At 33.5% G+C, this 23,734-nt stretch overlaps 3 protein-coding genes across 3 annotated transcripts; all 3 read right to left on the bottom strand.

Moving 5' to 3' along the window:
* Positions 1 to 5,558: 5,558 nt before the first annotated feature.
* On the bottom strand, positions 5,559 to 8,884 carry LOC146944245 (serine carboxypeptidase-like 11). The gene is made up of 11 exons (XM_085747926.1): positions 8,723 to 8,884; positions 8,481 to 8,626; positions 7,864 to 7,940; positions 7,599 to 7,735; positions 7,376 to 7,479; positions 7,247 to 7,284; positions 6,910 to 7,008; positions 6,690 to 6,776; positions 6,335 to 6,601; positions 5,896 to 6,014; positions 5,559 to 5,799 (listed from the first exon to the last, which is right to left on the bottom strand). Exons 1-11 carry the CDS (start codon positions 8,869 to 8,871, stop codon positions 5,634 to 5,636), a joined length of 1,389 nt encoding a protein of 462 aa, XP_085604052.1. The 5' UTR covers positions 8,872 to 8,884; the 3' UTR covers positions 5,559 to 5,633.
* A 3,465-nt stretch (positions 8,885 to 12,349) lies between these two features.
* Positions 12,350 to 16,801, bottom strand: LOC146944244 (serine carboxypeptidase-like 12). Its single transcript, XM_085742645.1, has 14 exons — positions 16,528 to 16,801; positions 16,285 to 16,430; positions 15,148 to 15,224; positions 14,899 to 15,021; positions 14,688 to 14,790; positions 14,546 to 14,583; positions 14,193 to 14,291; positions 14,019 to 14,105; positions 13,778 to 13,927; positions 13,603 to 13,674; positions 13,289 to 13,407; positions 13,082 to 13,195; positions 12,923 to 12,968; positions 12,350 to 12,550 (listed from the first exon to the last, which is right to left on the bottom strand). The coding sequence occupies exons 1-14, from the start codon at positions 16,674 to 16,676 to the stop codon at positions 12,467 to 12,469; spliced, it is 1,407 nt and encodes a 468-aa protein (XP_085598771.1). The 5' UTR covers positions 16,677 to 16,801; the 3' UTR covers positions 12,350 to 12,466.
* A 2,771-nt stretch (positions 16,802 to 19,572) lies between these two features.
* On the bottom strand, positions 19,573 to 23,498 carry LOC146944243 (serine carboxypeptidase-like 13). The gene is made up of 14 exons (XM_085742646.1): positions 23,277 to 23,498; positions 23,054 to 23,199; positions 22,321 to 22,397; positions 22,075 to 22,197; positions 21,817 to 21,919; positions 21,672 to 21,709; positions 21,284 to 21,382; positions 21,112 to 21,198; positions 20,881 to 21,030; positions 20,703 to 20,774; positions 20,433 to 20,551; positions 20,231 to 20,344; positions 20,078 to 20,123; positions 19,573 to 19,992 (listed from the first exon to the last, which is right to left on the bottom strand). Exons 1-14 carry the CDS (start codon positions 23,423 to 23,425, stop codon positions 19,909 to 19,911), a joined length of 1,407 nt encoding a protein of 468 aa, XP_085598772.1. The 5' UTR covers positions 23,426 to 23,498; the 3' UTR covers positions 19,573 to 19,908.
* Between the last annotated feature and the right edge of the window lie 236 nt (positions 23,499 to 23,734).

Below are 23,734 nucleotides of genomic sequence, written 5' to 3'. Positions count from 1 at the left end.
ACGCGGATTCGTGACTCACCGTAAACACAATTGCTACCTGCGAAACAGAGGAGGGAAAGAGAGGATTCGAAATCGCAAGAAACAACAACAACACTGTTTTTTCAATTCGTGACAGGAGCGTATAAAGGAGGCTTAATCCGAAGCAAGAACGACGAGGAGGAAGAAGTGCAACCGAATTCAGCGAATCGCAGAACAGAGGTAACCGACTTTTCATTATTCTTCCATTTTGCTGCATTTTGAACTTGTTTGATTGTGTGCTTCTTGCTGTTCGAAAACGTTTGAAAATAGATGTTTAAAGATGGATCCTCAGGTGTAGATCTAGCTCTGAATGTTTGTTTTTTCGAAATTTTTGACTAGAGATTCGGTTTTAGAATGAGGAGAGGGATGTTTTGGTGTAAAGAGTTTTGAAAATAGTGGAGTTTTAGAACTCCGGCACGGTGGTGCGCCACCGGCCACCGTGCCGGAATTTGTGGTCTCGCCAGAGAAGAAAGGTATGTGGGCGGTTTGTTTAGAGAGAGAAGGGAGCAAAACTGTTTTAGTGAGAGGTTCTACTTTGTAAAATGAAGAAAACGTGAACAACAATCCCTTTTATGCCTCACCCAACCAACCTGGGTTTTCTTTGACCCATAACCCATGGTCAAACCCGCTCCAGCTAGCAAATCTCGACCCAAGCCCATTCCTCTTCTGCTTGTGTTATGCTGCTTACTGTTTACACCCCCATTCCCTGTATTGCTTTTGTTAGCTTTGCTATCTGCACCCCCTGTATATATTATTTCTTATGCAAAAACTCCAAAAAATTCTGAACATGTTTCTTGATATTTTTTAGTTGTTTTGGGTCGTTTTTACACGTTAATTTTGATTAGAGAATATAGGGCTTTGATTCGTCTCTTGTTAGTGTAGTATTTTGTTTCCTTTTGTTAAAAACTAAAAGAAAACCTCCAAAAATTGCTCGTGTGTTTTTATATCTTGATGATGTTTCTTGATATCAAATATGTTGAATCTTTTACCTCTGAAATGTATGCAATTACCTTGATTTATGTGGTGAATTCTTGGTGTCTTGTGCTTTAAATAACTTGATTTTTGTTAGAAATAAAGTGATAAATACACCTAAAATCTTGCTATGATTTCTTGGCTTGTTGGTTCCATTTGATTTCCATGTTATGGCTGAAGGAAGAATGCTCTATAAAATTGCCATAATGTGGGAATTATAAGTCCTACACTTGCCACTATCTTGTAATGGACTTTTAGGTGTATTTAACATCTTTTCTTTGTCAATCCTAGTTATGCGTTTGATAGCCTCTTGATTGCTTATAATCATCATGATATTTCTCTATATTGTGTTTCTAACCTTTCATTTCTTGTTCTATAAGCGCTTCATAAACATCCCCATCTCATCTCATATTCACCTTCATTTTCTTGCAATTTAATTCTTGCCAAGATGTAGCATGTAAAAAAACTTACGGTGGTGTATTTTACTTCATACAAATTTTTTTATTTCTTGCAAGACCATAGAATGTATCTAGGCCAATGATGTAATATGGACAATGGACTCTAATAATGTACACCGACACAAGCACCGACACATGCACACACCTCACTTTAGATGTATGGCTAGGATATGCATGTTTAGATGTATGTTTACGATTGTATGTTTAGATGAATGCCTAGGCTTTACACTTAGAAAAACCTCTTTTCAAAAAAAATATGAACAACATCACTCAAATTCTTTTTTCATAATAAACCTTGGGATCAAAATCCCATTGTATTTTCCTTTTATTTTCTTAATCAAATTTCAATGAATTTTAATCATACTTTGACCTTCATTTTGCAAAATAACTAATTCCACCTCATTTTTTCCAATCTTATGCCCTTGAGGCCTCTTTTCCCATTCTTCAAAATTCCAATTTTCAAACTTAAAATCAACCAACAAAAACAAAAACATTTTTTGGAAGAGAACTACGGTGGATTTGATCCCTTAAACGGGTACGTAGGCAAGGAATCAAAATTCCTTCAATTCAAATAAAATAAAAAATCAAACATCTTCTTCTCCCTCCAATTCTTGACTTAGTAAACCCTTAGGTGTAAATATCACTTTTTAAATAGCATTTAAAAATAAAGCGCGCGCGTAGAAAGTAAAGACGGTTCCTATAGGTTACTATAGTCGTTATGGGTGCCTAACACCTTCCCGTAGCGAAAACAACTCCCGGACCTCGACTCTCAAGGGTTTTGCTTATTTTTTCCTTTCCCAAGAAAAAATGAGATATCAAAGGTTCCAAAGGTTCAAACGTAATCAATGTTTGACACCCGAAAACCAAGATAAAACAGGTACTACCCATATCAACAAGATGCATCTTCTTTTCGGTAGCTCAATCCATAGGAACTCCATAGTTAAGCGTGCTTGGCTTGGAGTAGTACTAGGATGGGTGACCTACCGGGAAGTTTCCCGGTAAGCATGTGAGTGAGGACAAAGCATGCTGAAAAGACTCGTGTTGATTTGTGGGGTTAGTCGGCAATCCTAAAAGCAGTCTGGGATGTTACAGTCCTTGTGTACCTATACTTGAAAAATATTAAAACAAATATTAATTCAACTTGGTCGTAAATACAACATGATTATTGTTGCGAATTCGATGAGAAAACACACCAATAACAAACTTGATGTGTGGAGCAAGGGATAATTAAGCAACCAAAATCAAAGTGTATGGAACAATTATAAACACAAGCCAAAAGTAGAAAACAGCGAGAGAAAAGAAGAGAGAACACAAAAGAATTTGTTGACCCAGTTCGGTCCAAATTGACCTAGTCTGGGGGAGAGAGAAGCCCTCCGTTCCACTATATGATAAGTAACGTCACAAAAGAGATATCAATGGGTTACAAGAATAAGTCTCCCGCCTAATTCTACCCAAAGTCCCAGCCTCTTCCCGTAACCAAGAGACTCAATCCTAATAGTGTTTCCCAAGGTGAATCAACCCTCAAACCCTAGTGTTTGTTCCAAAGAGACAAACTCTATACAAACCCTAGTTTTGTTGTTGCCTTTCTAAACCCTTGTTTCAGCCCCCACTCTCTCCAGGTTTACACTGATACAATGCTTATATTTATAGTAAAAGTAACTCCCATAAAATTGGAACAAATCTGGCCCAAAAATACGTTTCTGAAAAATACTGTTACGACAGTTCGGGCCCCGAATTCCTCCATTCGGGCGCCGATTTTTCACGCAGCAAAATTCTCCAAAAGACAGCCAAAATCGGGCCCCGATTTTGCACTTCCAGCAAACATCAATCTTGGCCTCCAAACTCCAATTTTGAGTCACTTTCACAACAATCTCCACCTTGACTCCAAATTAGTGATGATGCCCATTTAACATCAACCACCTTGCTGCTCTTTCCCTTGCTTCCCACTACACCAAGTAGCTCCACAAGTTTACACCCTAACCTCTTCATCCATAGGAATGCCTTCCGCCCCTTTGAAGATCCTTGTGTCCAAACTTCTCAAGGAATTTTAGGTAGTTCCACAAGTACACACCTTAACCTCTTCAGCCATCAGAATATCTTCCGCCTTCTCGAAGATCCTTGTATCCAAACTACACTAGGAATTTTAGGTAGTTCTACAAGACTACACCATACCTCTTCAATACGAGACATCTCCCGCTTCCTTGAAGATCACCTTGCATCCAATCACCCTTGGACTTTTAGGGTAATTCCACAAGCCATGCTATACATTCTTCAACCTCCGGAATGCCTTCCGTCTTCATGAAGAAATCCCTTGCTCACCACTAGAGCATAGCACCCAAGGTCCTCCATAGTCGTACCACTCCCGGTGTGTTCAACTCCACCTAAAGCTGAGCTTCCAACCTCTCAACTTGCAAATGAGTACATCCCACTATGTCTTCCACCTTGAAACTCCACCTCAACAGGTAGATCATGAGTATTCTTACCACCGCCTCTCCAGGCTGATCATGAGTATTCTTACCACCGCCTCTCCAGGCTGATTTTAAGTGTTTAACGTCTCTCCAGACGACCACCGCTCCACTAGGCATCACTCTCAAGGTGAGACACATCACCTTCTTCATCCTCCAAACAACACACCATCAAAGCACCTGCATCCTCATAACCCTCAGAGACAATTTGTGCGGAATTACCATTAATCTCCGGACAATCCTTCTTGAAGTCCATCTTGTTACACTTAAAGCACTTAAATGTTGGCTTGTTACTACTCTTTCCCCGGTTACCTCTACCTCCACCATTCCCTCTTGAAACACTTAGGCCTTCCCCGTTTTCATCAACTCTCAAGTCCTTCGACTTAGTCAACTCCTTGGTTCTCAAAGTCGCTTGAACTTCTTCCAAGGTAACAGTGCCTTCTTTTCCATAAAGCATGGTATCTTTAAACGATTCAAAAGATCTAGGTAGAGCACACAACAAGAGTATAACTTTATCTTCATCCTCAAGATTCACCTCAATATTCTCCAAGTCATCAAGAATTTTGTTGAACTCCGCAAGTTGCTCTATGATGGCCTTTGACTCCACCATCTAGAATGAGTAGAGTTGTTGCTTCAGGAATTGCCGATGAGCCAAAGACTTTGTCATATACAAAGATTCCAACTTTGCCCACATCGATGCCGCGGTTGGTTCCTTTGCTACTTCTCTCAAAACTTTATCTCCGAGGCACAAGACAATGGCACTCCTGGCCTTGTCCACCATCTCGGTCTTCTCCGCTCGTGACATGGTGACCGGTAAACCACCTTCACCCTTCAAAGCTTTCTCACACTTCTATTGTATTAACACCGCTTCCATCTTTACCTTCCATAACCCAAAATCGTTATCGCCGGTAAACTTCTCAATATCCCACTTCAAACCCATGATACTTGATTATCCTTTGATCTTTGCCCCACGGTGGGCGCCAATTGTTGCGAATTCGATGAGAAAACACACCAATAACAAACTTGATGTGTGGAGCAAGAGATAATTAAGCAACCAAAATCAAAGTGTATGGAACAATTATAAACACAAGCCAAAAGTAGAAAACAACGAGAGAAAAGAAGAGAGAACACAAAAGAATTTGTTGACCCAGTTCGGTCCAAATTGACCTAGTCTGGGGGAGGGAGCAGCCATCCGTTCCACTATATGATAAGTAACGTTACAAAAGAGATATCAATGGGTTACAAGAATAAGTCTCCCGCCTAATTCTACCCAAAGTCTCAGCCTCTTCCCGTAACCAAGAGACTCAATCCTAATAGTGTTTCCCAAGGTGAATCAACCCTCAAACCCTAATGTTTGTTCCAAAGAGACAAACTCTATACAAACCCTAGTTTTGTTGTTGCCTTTCTAAACCCTTGTTTCAGTCCCCTCTATCTCCAAGGTTTACACTGATACAATGTCTATATTTATAGTAAAAGTAACTCCCATAAAATTGGAACAAATCTGGCCCAAAAATACGTTTCTAAAAAATACTGTTACGACAGTTCGGGCCCCGAATTCCTCCATTCGGGCGCCGATTTTTCACGAAGCAAAATGCTCCAAAAGACAGCCAAAATCGGGCCCCGATTTTGCCAATTCGGGCCCCGATTTTGCACTTCCAGCAAACATCAATTTTGGCCTCCAAATTCCAATTTTGAGTCACTTTCACAATAATTATTATTATTATATTATACATAATATAATTACAATAACTAAATTTATGGTATGTGAATACCCTGCAACTTGGTCATTTGTATGCCACTGTCTCCAATCATCAACAATGGAATAGTTCAAAGATCTTATCCATGCTTGTGTCCCCAAGAATGGCATTGCCATGTTGTGATCGCCACTGTTATTAGAAATTCATAAATCTATTTTCTGTAAGAAATTATGAAACTAGTTCTCATTATTGCTATCTTATGCAATATAGAGAAAGATTTTTCACCTGTAAATTAGTGAACGAATGCCTTTTCTACTGAGATTTACATGATAATCATAGATGTTAGGGATATCCCTCTTATGAGGTATATTAAAGCTACAACGATGCAATTTCGCAACACTTCCCTGCAACACATGCAACCAAGCTCTTACATAAATAGTTGTATGACTAAATAGTAAAGACCTCGTGCAAGAGTGCACGGATGTGAGGGAAATAATTACGAAAGCAGAAGTGTGAAATTCTTACACTTGTAATTAGAAGTAGACGTTTCTAAGAATAAATGGATAGACAACATAAGAACATTATAAATTTCACATATATAAAACTATATACCTTACATATAAAACTATGTACCTTACGTATGTGCAGTGCTTTGCGAACATTAACGTCATTGGCCCAAAATCCCATAAGGAAATTGGGATAACTCTAAAAGTGGAAAGGATACAGACATCAATTTAACAGAAATGTTTCGAGATTTATGCATATATACAATGATGCAGCAAATGGTATATATAGTAAGATTATCATTGCATTGCATAAATATACGGAAAAGAAGCATTACTCGACAGCTTAAAGGGGGAAATTTCAGATTTGAATTGAGGAATATGGAGGGATATTTCTTAATGAGAGATCTCCTTGGAAATTTTTCAGTTTCAACAAGCCACATACAGTCCGGGTCTAAAATATGGAATGGATTAAGTCCAGATGTAGCCTGTGAAAATAGAAGATTGGAGTTCACTTTTGTGAATATAAATTCTTCTCAAAAAATTCGATAAAAATAAATGGATGCATATATATACCTCATCAAATGAACTCATATCTCTTGAACATAAAACATTTCTCTTATCTACATTTACATAGTCTCCATTACAATTTTTTTGCAGGGACTGCAAAATATTAGAGATTAGTTTGCTAGCATATATTTTATTGATGCTTCATAGGTTATCAATATAAGAATAGCTACATATATACAGAAGAATTATAATTCAATTAGCAACTGAGAAATTATATTTCAATTACGTCGTATAGTTCATCGGATATGAGTCCCATTCCATGAGCAAAAGGGATTACATAGTTTTTTTCCTTTCCAGTTGTTGCAGCATTCCCCAACAGGTACCCCTTAAGAAAACAACATTTCATGATTAATCAAAGCAGTACTATTATAGTAATTTTTTTGTTTCATATCATGCAAGTCTGTATGATCAAGACATCAAGTTGATCAAACAGTTCATGTCTGGTTTTCAATACTTAATTTGCATTTTTCAAATTATAAAAACGTACAATGTATATTTGTAATTTAAAGAGCTAGTTCAACGAACGTTCCTAACATGAGAGAATGATCCTTTAAGATGCTTACCTGGAGATTTATCCATGGTTTGACACCTTTTTCATTTCCTGCCACCAATTTAATTTGTGAATAATTAAACTTAATTAAGATTGCAACATAATCGTTCTTAAATACATAATCAAGCCATGAGTTTTGTACCTTGTATAATTTCTTGAACAATTACTGGAACAGGAATGCCAGAGTATGAATCACCACCAATGTAAACTTCATTTGATTGAAATTTTGGATGATCAAACCAACCACTACAAAGATTTATTCACAACTTAGTTTTCATTATATTTTATTGACCGATTGATATAACTGCAACAAAATTTAAAAACAAAGAAAAAAGTGATTATTATGAAATGAAAGCAATAGAAACTAGGGTGAATATACCTTCCTGAGAAATTGAAGAGCTCGGTGAACTAGTATTGAGTCGCTTCGTTGAGCACCAGACTCTGTTGTAGCATAAGTAAAGCCTGTGGAAGCAGGCAAATCTGCAAATATAATGTTACTCACCTACCAAGAAAAATCATTACAAATATCAGTAAATAAGAACATACTTTACAAGGATTTGATAAATATATACAATATAAAGCCGAAATTTTTTACTCGGACAACAATAATATGTGGACTAGAACCCTAACCTTTGTCCATGAATGTGGCCTCAGGATCAGATTAGGCAAGCTCCCATTGTATTCCTCCTTTTTAAATTCAAGTGGACCTGCAACATTTCAAGTTTCAGTCCTAGGTATCTTGTTACTTGCCATGTAGACTAAATCACAAAAGAACACTCAAATCTTAGATATCAATCTGAACTGTAGGCTGTAATATTGACACTTAATTTTTCAAAGAGTATCAAGTCAACAAATTTGTATACATGTCATTTTTTATTTTTTTTACACAACTTACATGTTATAAGTGTTCAAAGACTTATTTATTTAGTTAAACTTTGCTTATGTTTTGAGGGATCAACCGAGCTTCACACACTTATTCAGTAAACCAACAATCATTTTGGTCCCTGAATGTGAGTTGTTGTGACTATAGTCACCAAGTGTATAAAAATTGCAAATACATCCACAAAGATATTTTTTATTAGTCATTTTGTCATTGAATATGTTTTTAGATAGTCAATTTAGTCCTCAAATATTTTTTTCATTGGTCAATTTAGCCTATAAATTAAAGTTGCAATTACCAATTGAGACCAAATGATTGTTTGCTCAATGCTTAATGTAAGAATATCCAAAAGTAAAGTTGCAATTACCAATTTCAAGCAAAAGACCAGACAAAGCAGAGCAACCAGGTCCACCAGTGAGCCATAGTATGAGAGGATCATCCTTTGGATTCCTCTCTGATTCAATGAAGTAGTAGAACACTTGCACATCCTCTTTCTCACCCACTCCAACATACCTAATCAAGAAATATGAATATGAAATATTTTAGCACTAATACCATAGATTAAAGAAACTTAAAAATCATAAACTATATGCTAAATGTATAACTGACCCAGTTTCAAGCACAAAAGGAAGTGATCCTTGGAATCCAGGAAGAGAGTGTACTATGGAACCACATTTTGCAAGTTGAAATGAAAAATGTGATAATAAAAGAAGAACAAAAAGAAGTTCCTTTCCATAACATGAACTAAACTTAGCCATTTTTAATGTTCACTTCCACTCTTTTTTTCTTTATGAGAATTTCCACAGTTTCTTTATGACAAGACTATATGTTATCATAAATTTGTCATGCTCACTGCCAAATTTAATTCCAAATAACAAAATGCTTGCATGTGATCATTGTCAAAGTTAAATGAAGGTAACTATTTCGTGACAAGTGTGTGATTCGTGTTCTTTAAAATCTGAACATTTGAGATGTGGTGAGAAACAGTGAAGACAACCACTATTATTAGGCTTGATATCGTGACAAATATTCCCTCCGTTTCTTAATACAAATTGTTTTTGGATATTTTTATGTGGAAGACAACTTAATACATGATCCATTATAAAGAAGAGATTAATTTCTCAATAATATAAAAATGTCGTAGACTATTTTGATTTTTTTTTTTACGGGGACTATATTGAGCCAAAAGAAAATTTGTGAAGGAGAAATTTGGATCTTTACTCAAAAACTTCATTAAAAAATGAGAAGTACTATGAAAATGACAACATTGTTTGTTGTTACTTTAAACTCTTTCCGCATGGTTTGTGGCATCGTATATTCTTTTCATCACAATTTCTAATTAGACAAAGACTAAAGTAACTACTCCTTCAACTCCAAAATTGTAGTTTAATGGTAAAAAGAGGATAATAGATTCAAGAATAATGATATTTTTGTACAACTATTTAATGACAATTTTTGTGATAACTTTTTTTTTCTTTGTCAAAAATAGTAAAGAAGGAAAAAGAAAGAGAAAATAAAAATATAATGTAAACATATGAAGAGTTATACGAAAATTTGCCAACGTTGTACAAATATCATATCTCTAAAGTCAATAGTTTCGGATTCAAGCCTTTGCTGGTGCTTTAGGAAGGGTTGTCTAATTTTTCTAGAAAAAGGGGCTCTAGAAAAAGTTTGAATATTTTTACAATACATATTTTATCTTTTAATTCCTTTTTTGGCACAAGTTTACAAACTTTTTTTTATGTAAATAAACTCAAATTAACTTTAAGTTAGAGTTTCTTTTTTGCAAAATGAGCAATATTGATTATTTCATGTCCTCTATATGCAACCCTTCCCTGAAATCCACCACTACCGTAAAAACGCAAAGGACATATGAACAAGGTTTTTGCATAAATTTGGAAGTTGTATTTGTATATGCCGTATTGGTTGTGTGCATGACTATGCAGGGCGGTTCTAAGGCCCGGCGAGCCCGGGCGAGCGGCCCAAATTTTTTGCAATTTCTTATGTAAATCCCCTTGAATTTCTTATATAAACCCCTATAAATTGGACAATTTCTTTAAATTTTTTATTATTTGCTTGCAATTTCTTATGTAAACCCTTATAAATGTATTGCAAATTTTTTTTCGCCCGAACTTTATAAAAATCCTGGCTCCGCCACTGTGACTATGTATTACATCTTGAGTAGTGCATGTATTGTGAGATAGTAGAAACTGCCCTCATCATTGGTGTAAACATAATTTTTTGAGTAAATTATATTAAAGGGAGTATATGGGGTTGGAACCGCCGCCACCACACCCCTTCCCTTCTTCTCCAAACCTCTTATCGTCCTCATACAGTGGTTCCTGGTGGTGCGACGAGTTTTCTACTCCGCATCACCGATCCAGTCCTTATGGATTGGATTGTTCGTCGATGATCTTCTGTTTCGTCGTCCATTAGAAAACCGACATGGATTTTTGGTCCTAGGTGCTATCAACACACGCTGCTCTGGTGTTTTTTGGCCCTAGATGGTTGAAAATTCGGTGATGTTAGATCTGCAACATTCGGTTTCTTTGGTTAATGTTTAAAGCTGCGTTATCTTCCTGGAGGTGGCGGTGGTTCCGTGTTTCACTTGCAAGATGGCTTCGGTTCATTTTTGGCTTTGTTTTCTTTATTCCATTAAAGATTTGTTGAGATCTGCAGGGTTTCAAAGTTTCGGGATTGCGTCAGTTGTGCAAGAGAAGATGGTCAAAAGTCGGAAGAGAAGGTTCAATTTCGACAGAATTTCGATCATGATCGTGTGTACTGTGGTTTTGTATCCCCGTCATCTTTTTGTTTGACATGGGACGGCGTGGACTCGAAATAGTAGTTAATGATTGCTGCCGTGCAGGGAGTTGATGGATCTTGAATTGTTTTTTGTTTGCAAACAATTCATAAGCCAATTTAATATTCGTCATTCACTTTGTTTGATTTGGACTGTGAAGCTCGAAAGGGTCATTTAACTTGTTGCCATTGTTGCAAGGAGTTTTTTTGGTGGTGGCCGGGATTCGAACCCCAGACCTTGCATATATTATGCATTGTCCATACCAACTGAGCTAAGCTCATGAGGACCATTGTTGCAAGGAGTTAATAATACATGAATCGCCTTCGTGTTGACAAATGGTTCAATCACTGCATCAAAGACCTTTAGTTAGTTTTAGGATTAATTAGAGGTTGATACACCTGCGTGTTGTTTTAATTTTTGTATCACCCGTTTGGAGTTGACTTACACTCTTGTGTGATCTTACTGGGTTAGGTTTAAGCCCCCCATTTTTTTTATGTATGTTTTCCCCTTTTTTAATAATATTTATGAGCATTTGACAAAAGATTAGAGTAGGGTACCATCTTAGTTGAGAGCCTCTCTTTTTTATGTCATTTTACTCTTGCCTTATAAAAAAAAAGTATATGGGGTAAACCAAGCCCAAAGAAAAAAAAATTAACCACTTTGTAAACACATCAAAGAGTTGATATGCCTGTCTGATAAAATAAAACCTGAATTTTATTCATTGGTGTAAACCAAGAGAACCTTTCAAGAGAACTTCACTAAAGATACATAACCCTAAAGTTACCTAAGTTTAGAGAATGAAGCCTTATATAATGCACAAAACCCGAGAAAATCGTGCCTCAATTTCAACCCTTCGTGTCACGATTTCACATTAGTACAATGTACGATACTAACGTTATCCACAAAATCTTACCACAATTTCTCCTCTTCTTGCCACAATTTTTACCGAGACTAACTCCAAAAAATTGAACCAAAATCGTGCCATAATTTTTCCAAATCGGGACGCGATTTTTGACGAACTTTCCATCATTAATTTTGAGACAAATCTCAAGTTTCACTTTACACTTGAAACGTTGGTCTCCCTGCTGTTCTGTTTATGTTATTATCTTGGTCAAATACCTCCCTGGGTCCTTTAAGTTTCACGTTTGTAACAGATAGGTCCTTTAAGTTTCAAAGGTTACAGATAGGTCCTTTAAGTTTCTAAGGTTTCAGATAGGTCCTTTAAGTTTCGAGTTTGTTTCAGATAGGTCCTTTCTATCAACCTCCGTTAAGGACCTATCTGAAACCTTAGAAACTTAAAGGACCTATCTGTAACCTTTGAAACTTAAAGGACCTATATGTTACAAACGTGAAACTTAAAGGACCCAGGGAGGTATTTGGCCTATTATCTTTGGAAGCTCCACAAATCTTTTCGTTGAAATAAAAGACACATATACTAACCTGGCAAAGTTGCTATGGAATATGCAAAACCAAGTGATCCATATTTGTTTGAAAGTACGAAGATAAGTTTATTTTTGGTAACCGAAAAAAAAAATGTTTATTTTTGGTTATTTTTACAAAGCTTTCTTAGATAACCACCTACTAAACATGTCAAAACATTCTTTAGGCCGGTACTCTGGAGCTGTGTGTCCTCCACCCTGAAAATTTGATCAATCATTGAAAGAGTAAATAAACTAGTCATCTAAGATATTTCTATAACAAAACAAAAAAAAAAGCAAAATGTTTTCATAAGCTATCTTAGCAAGGCAGTATCTGAAGCAGGCGAATAGGGTGACCGCCCTAAGCTCCAAAAAATAAGTACGGGCCCCAAATTCTTTTTTTAGGGGTCTATTAGGCCTAAAAAAAATTGCTTAGTTTTTTGTATCAAGTCACCAAAATTTCAGAAACGGCCCTGTATCTTAGAGAATGAACCACATTTGTTGAACCATAATCAAAGAGTGCTTATTGTTAATTTTTAAGGAAAACCGGGTGAACTCAATGAACCATTCATATTATCTTGTTTAAATTACCTTCACAGTTGCAAAAGTCATCTGATTGGAGTAAGTCCTTGCGTATCTACACTTGCACAAAAGTATAAAAAATATTAATTCAACTTGGTCATATATAAATCCATAATGGTTATATTTAATATCGAGTTAACGACTATAACTATCGGAAATTTTGATTACCCTGCAACTTGGTCATCTGTATGCCACTGTCTCCAATCATCAACGATGGAATAGTTTAAAGATCTTATCCATGCTTGTGTTGCCAAGAATGGAATTGTCATGTCATGATCGCCACTGTTATTGTAAATATAAAATCAATTTTCCATAAGAAATTTCAAAACTAGTTCAGCAGTGCTATCTTTTGGAATAAAGAGAAAGATTATTGACCTGTAAATTAGTGAACGAATGCCTTTTCTACTGAGATTTACTAGATAATCATAGCTGTTAGGGATATCTTTCTTATGAGGTATATTAAAGGTACAACGATGCCATTTCGCAACACTTCCCTGCAACACATGTAACCAAGTTCTTATGTCATAACTGTATAACTAGTAAAGACTCCTTGTAATCTCGCACGAATGTGAAGAATTTTTTAATCGAAAATAGAGGTGTGAAATTTTGTCATGTGTTAATAGAAGTATACTTTCATAAACAACATTTAGAAATTATAATTTTGATATATACGTGTATCGATTATATACCTTCTGAATATGTAGCGCTTTGCGAACATTATCATCATTGGCCCAATAACCCATAAGGAAATATGTATAACTCTAAGGGTGGAAAGGAAACAAAATATCAAGTTAACAAAATATTTGAAGGTATATTAGTGAGATTATGATTGCATTGCATAAACATATGGAAAAGAAGCATTACTCGACAGCTTAAAAGTGGCAATTTGAGATTTGTGTTGAGGAAATTGGTGGGATCTTTATTGATGAGAGATCTCCTTGGAGAATTTTCAGTATCATCAAGCCACTCACAACTCGGGTCTAAAATATGTGCTTCATTAATTCCTGATGTGACCTGTGGAAAAAAGAAAAGAATGTTGTTCGGTTTTGTGACTAGAAATTCTACTCGCGAAATTTGACAAAAATAAACAGAGGAAAATATATACCTCATCGAATGAACTGATATATCTAGAACATAAAACATTTCTTGTCTCTACATTTATGTAGTCTCCATTACAATTTTTTTGCAGTGACTACAAAGTAGCAGATATCAGTTAGTGCTACATATATACGGAAGAATTATAATTCTATTAGCCACAGAGAAATTATAAATCAATTACGTCGTATAGTTCATCGGATATGAGTCCCATTCCATGAGCAAAAGGGATCACGTAGTTTTTTTCCTTTCTAGTTGTTGCAGCATTCCCCAACAAGTATCCCTGAACAAAGTAATATTTCATAGTTAATCTGGAAGCTGTTATATAATGAAATAATCAATCTTGAAGCTATTATATATAGTCAATTGTTTTATTACATATCATGTACATTCTGTTTGATCAAACAGTTCGGTATGTGTCAATGCTTTACAGTCTATAGGTTTTCAATACTTGATTTGCATTGTTCACAATATAGAACTAGTTGAAAGAATACACTCCTAACATGACATGAGAGAGTGATACTTTAAGATGCTGACCTGAAGATTTATCCATGGTTGCACCCCTTTTTCATTTCCTGCAAACAAGGGAATTTGTGAGCAATTAAACTTGATTAAAAACTTCAACATACAGTAAACCAGTAGTAACATAATGGAATTGCAGTACACATTAGTTTTGTACCTTGTGCAATTTCTTGAACAATTACCGGAACAGGAATGCCAGAGTATGAATCACCACCAATGTAAACTTCATTTGATTGAAACTTTGGATGATCAACCAACCACTACAAAGATTTATTTATAGCATAATTTTCATTATTTGGTTGACCGATTGACATACGTACTAACAAAGTTTAAAAACAGAAAAAAAGTGATTATTGTGAAATCTATACCTTCCTTAGAAACTGATAAGTTTGATGAACTAGTATCGAGTCGCTTCGTTTAGCGCCAGATTCTGTTGTGGCATAAGTGAAGCCTGTGGAAACCGGCAAATCTACAAATATAATACTACTCACCTACCAAGACAAAAATCTTATAAATACCAGTATATAAATACATGATTTAAAAGGATTTGATAAATAAATACATTAAAACCGAAAAATCTAACTCGGATAACAAAAAATATGGGCTATTACCCCCACCTTTGTCCATGAATGTTGCCTCAAGATCAGATTAGGTAGACTTCCATTGTATTCCTCCTTTTTTAACTCAAGTGGACCTGTAACATTTACAATTTAATCATTCAATGAGTGTCTAGCATTGAAACTTAGTCAATTAGTATCATTTTCCTCGTGAGCTTAACTCAGTTGGTAGGGACAATGCATAATATATGCAAGGTTCGGGGTTCAAACCCCGGCCACCACCAAAAAAGTATCATTTGACCACATCAATAAATTTCCTTACATTGACACTTCAATTAGTATCATTGCAGTGTCTATTGATCTTCCTAATTTTAATTTGAATGTCTTTCCTACAAAGAAGAATTATAACTAGAAATCTTCACCAACTACATAGGGCTTAATTAGGCTAGGCTACATGAAGAAAGAAGTTGGGATAAGTCCATGAACATTTAGTAACAAAGAAAAAGGTCTATGAACAATATAGAGAAAATATCAAGAATTAGCCTTTGAGAAAATGTTTCTGTTTTCATTTTCTACAATAAATGTTAATTATGAAACTATCAAATTATTTTCAAATTGTTTCTTAGTTATTATACCTTGTAGCTCTGTTGCTGAGGATCAATGGGAGCATAATAACAAGAATGTAAGAGTTCAAACCCTAGAAACTAACATAATCCACTAACATTGGGAGCTTGTAAATTCACAAATTAAAGAGTTTGATATATTTGCTTTTTAAACCCATAAATTAACATTTATTTTATGAATCAATGAGCTATTTGTAGACTTCTGTGTTTTAGGAAAGATCATTTCATACGAAAAAAACATCATTTCATTGTTTATAAGCATTGTACAATTTTTCTACATTCTATAGTAAAAAATATTCAACATTCACTATTATAAGTAATAAAAATTCAGAAAAATTTGTAAAGAATATTTAGTTATTATATGATAGGAAATAGTTCTTTATAAAAAAAAAAAAAAAACTCATTTAATTATTAATCTAAAAAAAATGTAATAGCCACAAAATTTCAAATGCTTATCGTAAGATTAAACAAAAGTGAAAATTTTGGAAAGCAAAGTTGCAATTACCAATTGAGACCAAATGATTGTTTGCTCAATGCTTAATGTAAGACTATCCAAAAGTAATGCTGCAATTACCAATTTCAAGCATAAGACCAGACAAAGCAGAGCAACCAGGTCCACCGGTGAGCCAAAGCATGAGAGGATCATCCTTTGGATTCTTCTCTGATTCAATGAAATAGTAGAACACTTGCACATCTTCTTTCTCACCCACTCCCACATACCTTAACAACAAATATGAATATGAAATTATTTAAATACCATAATAGATTAAAAAAAAACTTGTAAAGCCATGAATTATATAGCTAAAGTAAAACTAACCCGGTTTCAAGCACAAAAGGAAGGGGTCCTTGGAATCCAGAAAGAAACTTCACTATAGAGCCACATGTTGCAACTTGAAAGCAAATATTTGATAATAAAAGAAAAACAGAAAGAAGAACCTTCCCATAAGTTGAACTAAACTTTGTCATTTTAATGTTCACTTCCACTCTCTTTTTGTTTATGAGAATTTCCACAGTTTTTAATAGAGTACTCTAGCTAGTTCTTGTTATCATAATACTGTCTAGTCAACAAACAAACTACTATTAATTATTCCATTTGTCCTTAACTACATGCAGCGGCGAAGCTAGGACAATTTTTACGAGGGGGCTAAATATAAAAAAAATAAAATTGAGGCAAAGAAATTTTTTTAAAAAAATTTTATATATTAATTTTAAAGGTTAAATATGTTTAATCTCTATAAAATTAGGCTTTAAGGAGACAAATGTATTCTTAATTGAATATTTGCTAAATAGACTAACAATTTGTTTTTCAACGTCAACAAATAAGCTATTTGTATTAAACTATCGTTCATTTTGTTTGACAATTGATAATTTTTATTGCTAAAAATGTTTTCACTATAGTTGTTGTAGAAACCACAATGTAAAAATAAGACAAATAAGTTTATTAATCAAGTAATTATTTTTTAATCTTTTAATTTATGCTAAGTTTTTGCAAATGAATTTGTTTGGGGTAGCTAAAAATATATTATTGGGGTTGCCAACTACAATAATATATCTAGTTACTCAACATACATAAAAATTTTGGGGTAGCCAAAGCTACCCCTCAGCTACACAAGGATTCGCCCCTGACTACATGATCATATAAAAAAACAATTGTCCCTAAATATAAGATTAATACAAATTTTTAGATACATTTAATATTCTTTTTATAAGTATAGTACTTCTTATTGATACCATCGACATATTTTGGAATATAAAAAATTAACGTTAAATATATCTATAAAAAAAAAACAATTTGATAATAGTCATTTATATTTATGACAAATTTATTACTCCCTCCGTCCCGGAATATCTGACCCATTTTCTAAAAAAAAGTGTCCCAAAATAACTGAGTCATTTCAATTTTCAAGACAACTTTCATCATTCCCAATACAATATGTAACTCTAATTAATACTACTTTCATCATTCCCAATACAATATATTCCATTTTCCCCTTTATTTATACATTTTTCTTAATCTGTGTGAAAAACCAAATTGGCTCAGATAAAATGGGACGGAGGTAGTATTTGACAACATTTTTATTACATGTGATTTTTGTAAAATAGTTAATGGACATGAAAAGTTGGAAACGCAACGTTGATTAGTCTATTCCATCACGTACTCCCTCCGGTCACATTTATAAGCAAAAAACCACTTTTTAGGTTCATTCAACACCTAATGTATTTGGTATATATTATAGACCAAATACATTAGGTGTTGAATGAACCTAAAAAGTGGTTTTTTGCTTATAAATGTGACCGGAGGGAGTACATGACAAAAAGTACCGCTTAATTATCAGTACTTCTTTATTGTCGGAGTTTGTGTTTTCGTGTGATACTCCCTCCGTCCCGAAATATCTGAGTCAGTTTGGTTTTTCACACAGATTAAGAAAAATGTATAAATAAAGGGAAAAATAGAATATATTGAATTGGGAATGATGAAAGTAGTATTAATTAGAGTTATATTGTATTGGGAATGATGAAAGTTGTATTGAAAATTGAAATGACTCAGTTATTTTGGGACACCCTTTTTTAGTAAATGGGTCAGATATTCCGGGACGGAGGGAGTACAAATTTAGAATTTTTTTAATTAATTAAATACAATTCACAAAAGTAACCTTAAAAAGAAAGGATTTTTGCATGATCCATTTTTAGCATGAACCTATAGTTAGATGGGTACAAATGAATCCAATTAATTATATTATTTTTTGTTTATGAAAATAAACTCAAGTTAGATTACGTTAAATATGTTTTTAGTCTCTTTATATATATCAACTTTTTGTTTTAGTTTCTTTAAAAAAAATCTTCGACTTTTAGTCCTTTAAAAGTTTTTCATCTTCATTTTTGGTCTCTCCTTTTAAGTAAACTCATAAGTATAATTTATATTTTTGAATAAAATTTTGCAGAAAAGTTTATAATGTTATAAGAATCTCTCCAAAAGTCCTTGTGAACTTAACTCAGTTGGTAGGGATAATGATGCATAATATAATATATGCAAGGTCCGGGGTTCAAACCCCGCCCACCAATTTAATCTTAATCCATGTTTTGTTAAACAATTTTTTTTTTTGAGAGATTCTTTTTTTTGGATAACATGAATTAAATTTTGTTAAACAAATTTTTTTTTGAGAGATTCTTTTTTTTGGATAACATGAATTAAATATAAATTTTTATATTTTTTAGCGGTTAAATACTCATTTAATTCATGTTTTGTTAAAAAAATCTATTTTTTTTAGAAATTTTTACAATATTTTACACATTTTTGCACAGTTTCATTGAAAAATACAAAGGCTGCACGTGAATTGTCTTAAAAATAAGGATCAAAAGTGGTGATTGAAAATTTTTTAGGGACTAAAAGTTGAAGGAAAAATTTAAAGAACGAAAAGTTGATATATTTATAAAGACCAAAAACATATTTAACCTTTTTTTTTTCTTCCTAAATGAGCAATAATTATGTTATAATATACGAGCATCCACAATAAATCTTTCCATTTTTTATGTTGAAGTGAATCTCGCATGTGCACCTCATTCATTTTGTAGTTTGTTAAAGTTAGTCATCGTGAGCTTAACTCGGTTGATATGGACAACGCATAAAATATGCAAGGTCTGAGGTTCAAACCCCGGCCACCACAAAAAAAAAGTTTGTTAAAGTTATTTTTTTAACAAGTATTCAATCTCTTAAACCTAAGACTTAATTTTTTTTGACAAAATGGATCCTACAAATAACATTATATTATTACATTTCAATAAAAGAGTTAATATACCAATTTGATAAAAGAAAATATGAATTCCGTTGGTGTAAACATTATTAACTTAACACAAAAAGGTATAGAGGACTAAGGGAAAAACTAAATTAATTAATAAAAGGGCCAAAAGTACAATATTTCCTAATTGCCAAGTCTAATTGAACTTTAAAAGAAGAAGAAGAAGAAGAAGAACATGTACAATTCCATGGTTTAATTCACGGTCCACCTTTACATTTCAAACATTGGTCTCCCTGTTATTATCTGTATGTTGTTATCTATAGAAAATCAACAATTATTGTTGTTGTTGGTAGTAAAAAAGACACGCATGGACCAACCTGGCAATGTTCCTATGGAATGTGCCAAGCCAAGTGATATATATTTCTTTGAAACTTAGAAGATTAGTTTATTTTTGGTTATTTTTACAAAGCTTTTTTAGATAACCACCTACTAAACATGTCGAAACATTCTTTAGGCTTGAACTCTGGAGCTGTGTGTCCTCCACCCTGAAATTTTGATCAATCATTCATAGAGTAAATAAACTAGTCATTATTTTTAACACATGATTATGGCCCTCATTGTTTAAGGTACCTTCACAGTTGCAAATGTCATCTGATTCGAGTAAGTCCTTGTGTATCTATACTTGCACACAGTTAAAACAAAGAGAAATATTAATTCAACTTGGTCATAAATTTATCATGGTTATTATATATAATGACTATAATAATTAGAAATTTTGAATACCCTGCAACTTGGTCATTTGTATGCCACTGTCTCCAATCATCAACAATGGAATAGTTCAAAGATCTTATCCATGCTTGTGTTGCCAAGAATGGAATTGTCATGTCATGATCGCCACTGTTATTGTAAATATAAAACCAATTTTCCATAAGAAATTATAAGACTAGTTCATCAGTGTTTTCTTATGGAGAGAAAGATTACTGACTTGTAAATTAGTGAACGAATTCCTCTTTTACTGAGATTTACATGATAATCATAGCTGTTAGGGATATCAGCATTATGACGTATATTGTAGGTGCAACGATGCCATTTTCCAATACTTCCCTGCAACACATGCAATCAAGTTCTTATGTAAGGACTATGTGCGATGTCGCGTGAATGTGGATAAAAATTTATGGAAAACAAAGGTGTGAAATATGAATATACAGATAGCATGAAGAAATTACAACTTCGCATATATGTATCAATAATATACCTTACGTATGTGTAGTGCTTTGCGAACATTATCATCATTAGCCCAGAAACCCATAAGGAAATATGAATAACTCTAAAAGTGGAAAGGAATCAAACATCAAGTTAACAAAAAAATTGAGCTTTATATATGTTTATAATTATAATGCAGCAAATGGTATATATATAGTAAGAAGCGTTACTCGACAACTTAAGGGTGGCAATTTGAGATTTGTATTGAGGAACTTGGAGAAATGATTCTTAATTAGAGATCTCCTCGGAGAATTTTCAGTATCGTCACGCCACTCACATAGCGGGTCTAAAATATGTGCTGTATTAAGTCCTGATGTGAGCTGTGAAAAATAGAAGAATGATGTTCATTTTTGTGACTAGTAATTCTCGCGAAATTTGACAAAAATAAAATTAACATATACCTCATTGAATGAATTGATATCTTTGGAGCATAAAACATTTCTGGTCTCTGCATTTACATAGTCTCCATTACAATTTTTTTGCAGCGACTAGAAAATCGCAGATATCAATTAGTTAGCTATGTATGGAGGATTTATAACTCAATTAGATACTGTGAAAGTATAATTCATTTACCTCGTATAGTTCATCAGATATGAGTCCCATTCCATGAGCAAATGGGATTGCATAGTTTTTTTCCTTTCTAGTTGTTACACCATTGCCCAACAAGTATCCCTGAAGAAAATAACATTTCATAATTGATCTGAAAGCTGTTATATAACGAAATAATCAATCTTGAAGCTATTGTATGTAGTCGATTGTTTTATTACACGTCATGCATAATCTATTTGATCGAAACATTAAGTTGATCAAAAAATCGGTGCTTGTGTCGGTGCTTTCTAGGTTTTCAATAGTTGAAATGCAAATTTCACATTCTTGAAACATACAATATACATTTGTAATTTACAGAACTAGTTGAAAAAATGCATTCCTAACATGAGAGTGTGATACTTTAAATGCTAACCTGGAGATTTATCAATGGTTCGATCCCTTTTTCATTTCCTACAAACAAGTGAATTTGTGAATAATTAAACTTTATTAAAATTACAACATACTAGTAAATCAATTGTAACACATTCGTTCTGCAATACATAATTGAGCCATGGTACCTTGTATAATTTTGTGAACAATTACCGGAACAGCAATACCAGAGTATGAATCACCAGCAATGTAAATTTCATTTGATTGAAACTTTGGATGATCAACCAACCACTACAAAGATTTATTTATAGCATAATTTTCGTTATTTGGTTGACCGATTGACATAAGTACTAACAAAATTAAAAAAAACACACTTCTTTTTAAAATAAAATAAAAAAAAACAAAGTTTTAAAACATAAAAAAAGTGATTATTGTGAAATGTATACCTTCCTTAAAAAATCATATGTTTGGTGAACTAGAATCGAGTCGCTTCGCTTAGCACCAGATTCTGTAGTGGCATAAGAGAAGCCTGTGGAAACCGGCGAATCTACAAATATAATGTTACTCACCTACCAAGGGAAAAAATCTTATAAATACTAGTAAATAAATATATAATTTAAAAGAATTTGATAAATACATTGAATGCAAAAGTTCTAAATCAGGTGACAAAAAATGTGGACTATGACCCGAACCTTTGTCCATGAATGTGGCTTCAAGATCAAATTAGGTAGGCTCCCATTGTATTCCTCCTTTTTAAACTCAAGTGGACCTGTAACATTTACAGTTCAATTATTCAATGAGTATCATTTTACCACATCAGTAAATTTCTTTACATTGACACTTCAATTAGTATCATTGCAGTGTCTATTGATCTTCCTAATTTTAATTTGAATGTCTTTCCAACAGAGATGAATTATATCTAGAAATCTTCACCAACCATAAGGGGTTAACAAGGCTAGCCTACATGAGGGAGGAAGTTGAGAGAATGCGAAATATTAAATATAAACCAAAAGAATATGTGACAACTCTATAAATTTTTAGTAAAAAATCATAGAGTTGTCACATATTTCATTAGAAAAAAATCATTTCATTATTTCCAATTATTATACTATTTTTTTGACATTTTATCGTAAAATAATTCAATATTAACTATTACGAGAAAACAAATTGAAAAAAATTAAATTTATTTCGCATACACTTTGATAAATATAATTTAATTAATATAACTTTTTATATGATAGAAAATAAATTTTTTTTTTCAAAAATTAACTTTTGCCAAATATATCGGTGCATATCGAATTGACACATGGATGGAAAAATTCTCACTAACATTTACCCATTCATTTTTCTTTATTAACAAAAATTTCAATTGGTTATTGTAAGACTATCCAAAAGTGAACAATTTGAAAAGCAAGTTGCAATTACCAATTTCAAGCAAAAGACCAGACAAAGCAGAGCAACCAGGTCCACCAGTGAGCCATAGTATGAGAGGATCATCCTTTGGATTCTTCTCTGATTCAATGAAATAGTAAAACACTTGCACATCCTCTTTCTCACCAACTCCCACATACCTTAACAACAAATATGAATATGAAAATATTTAAATACCATAATAGATTAAAAAAAACTTGTAAAGCCATGAACTAACCCGGTTTCAAGCACAAAAGGAAGGGGTCCTTCGAATCCAGGAAGAAACTTCACTATAGAGCCACATGTTGCAACTTGAAAGCAAATATGTGATGATAAAAGAAAAACAGAAAGAAGAACCTTCCCATAAGTTGAACTAAACTTTGTCATTTTTAATGTTCACTTCCACCCTCTTTTTCTTTATGAGTACTCTAGCTAGTTCTTGATGTTATCAAAATTGTGTCTATTGTCAACAAATAAATTACTACTACTAAATATCAAAATTTGGAAACACGACGTTGATTAGTCCACTCAATACAGTTCTTGACACACATAATTAGCATTTTGATAAAATTACATCGGTGTAATATATTTAAAATAATGTTTTAACTTTTTTTTAAAGAAGTTAAACAAGTCCATTGAAATTAATGTCGATGAAAATTACACTTGAGACTTTGAAAGTAACACACTTCAAAATCT

The sequence above is a fragment of the Medicago sativa genome, chromosome 2 (genome assembly GCF_051527215.1).
Source record: "Medicago sativa cultivar Bolivia chromosome 2, Bolivia_mono, whole genome shotgun sequence".
Lineage (NCBI taxonomy): Eukaryota > Viridiplantae > Streptophyta > Magnoliopsida > Fabales > Fabaceae > Medicago > Medicago sativa.
The sequence above is the reverse complement of the archived record's forward strand: the minus strand, read 5'-3'. Positions and strand labels throughout refer to the sequence as shown.

Excerpts from the sequence above, each read along its gene's own strand:
- LOC146944244 (XM_085742645.1), bottom strand. The coding sequence starts at position 16,676 with ATGACAAAGTTTAGTTCAACTTATGGGAAGGTTCTTCTTTCTGTTTTT. Across the intron at positions 14,791-14,898 it reads CTTATCAGTTTCTAAGGAAG|TGGTTGGTTGATCATCCAAA; the intron begins GTATAGATTTCA and ends AAATCTTTGTAG. Across the intron at positions 13,928-14,018 it reads ATATCAGTTCATTCGATGAG|GTCACATCAGGAATTAATGA; the intron begins GTATATATTTTC and ends TTTTTTCCACAG.
- LOC146944245 (XM_085747926.1), bottom strand. The coding sequence starts at position 8,871 with ATGGCTAAGTTTAGTTCATGTTATGGAAAGGAACTTCTTTTTGTTCTT. Across the intron at positions 7,736-7,863 it reads GGCCACATTCATGGACAAAG|GTGAGTAACATTATATTTGC; the intron begins GTTAGGGTTCTA and ends TTTTCTTGGTAG. Across the intron at positions 6,015-6,334 it reads TTTCTGTTAAATTGATGTCT|GGAAGTGTTGCGAAATTGCA; the intron begins GTATCCTTTCCA and ends CATGTGTTGCAG.
- LOC146944243 (XM_085742646.1), bottom strand. The coding sequence starts at position 23,425 with ATGACAAAGTTTAGTTCAACTTATGGGAAGGTTCTTCTTTCTGTTTTT. Across the intron at positions 20,124-20,230 it reads ACAAATGACCAAGTTGCAGG|ATACACAAGGACTTACTCGA; the intron begins GTATTCAAAATT and ends GTGCAAGTATAG. Across the intron at positions 19,993-20,077 it reads TGACATTTGCAACTGTGAAG|GGTGGAGGACACACAGCTCC; the intron begins GTACCTTAAACA and ends TCAAAATTTCAG.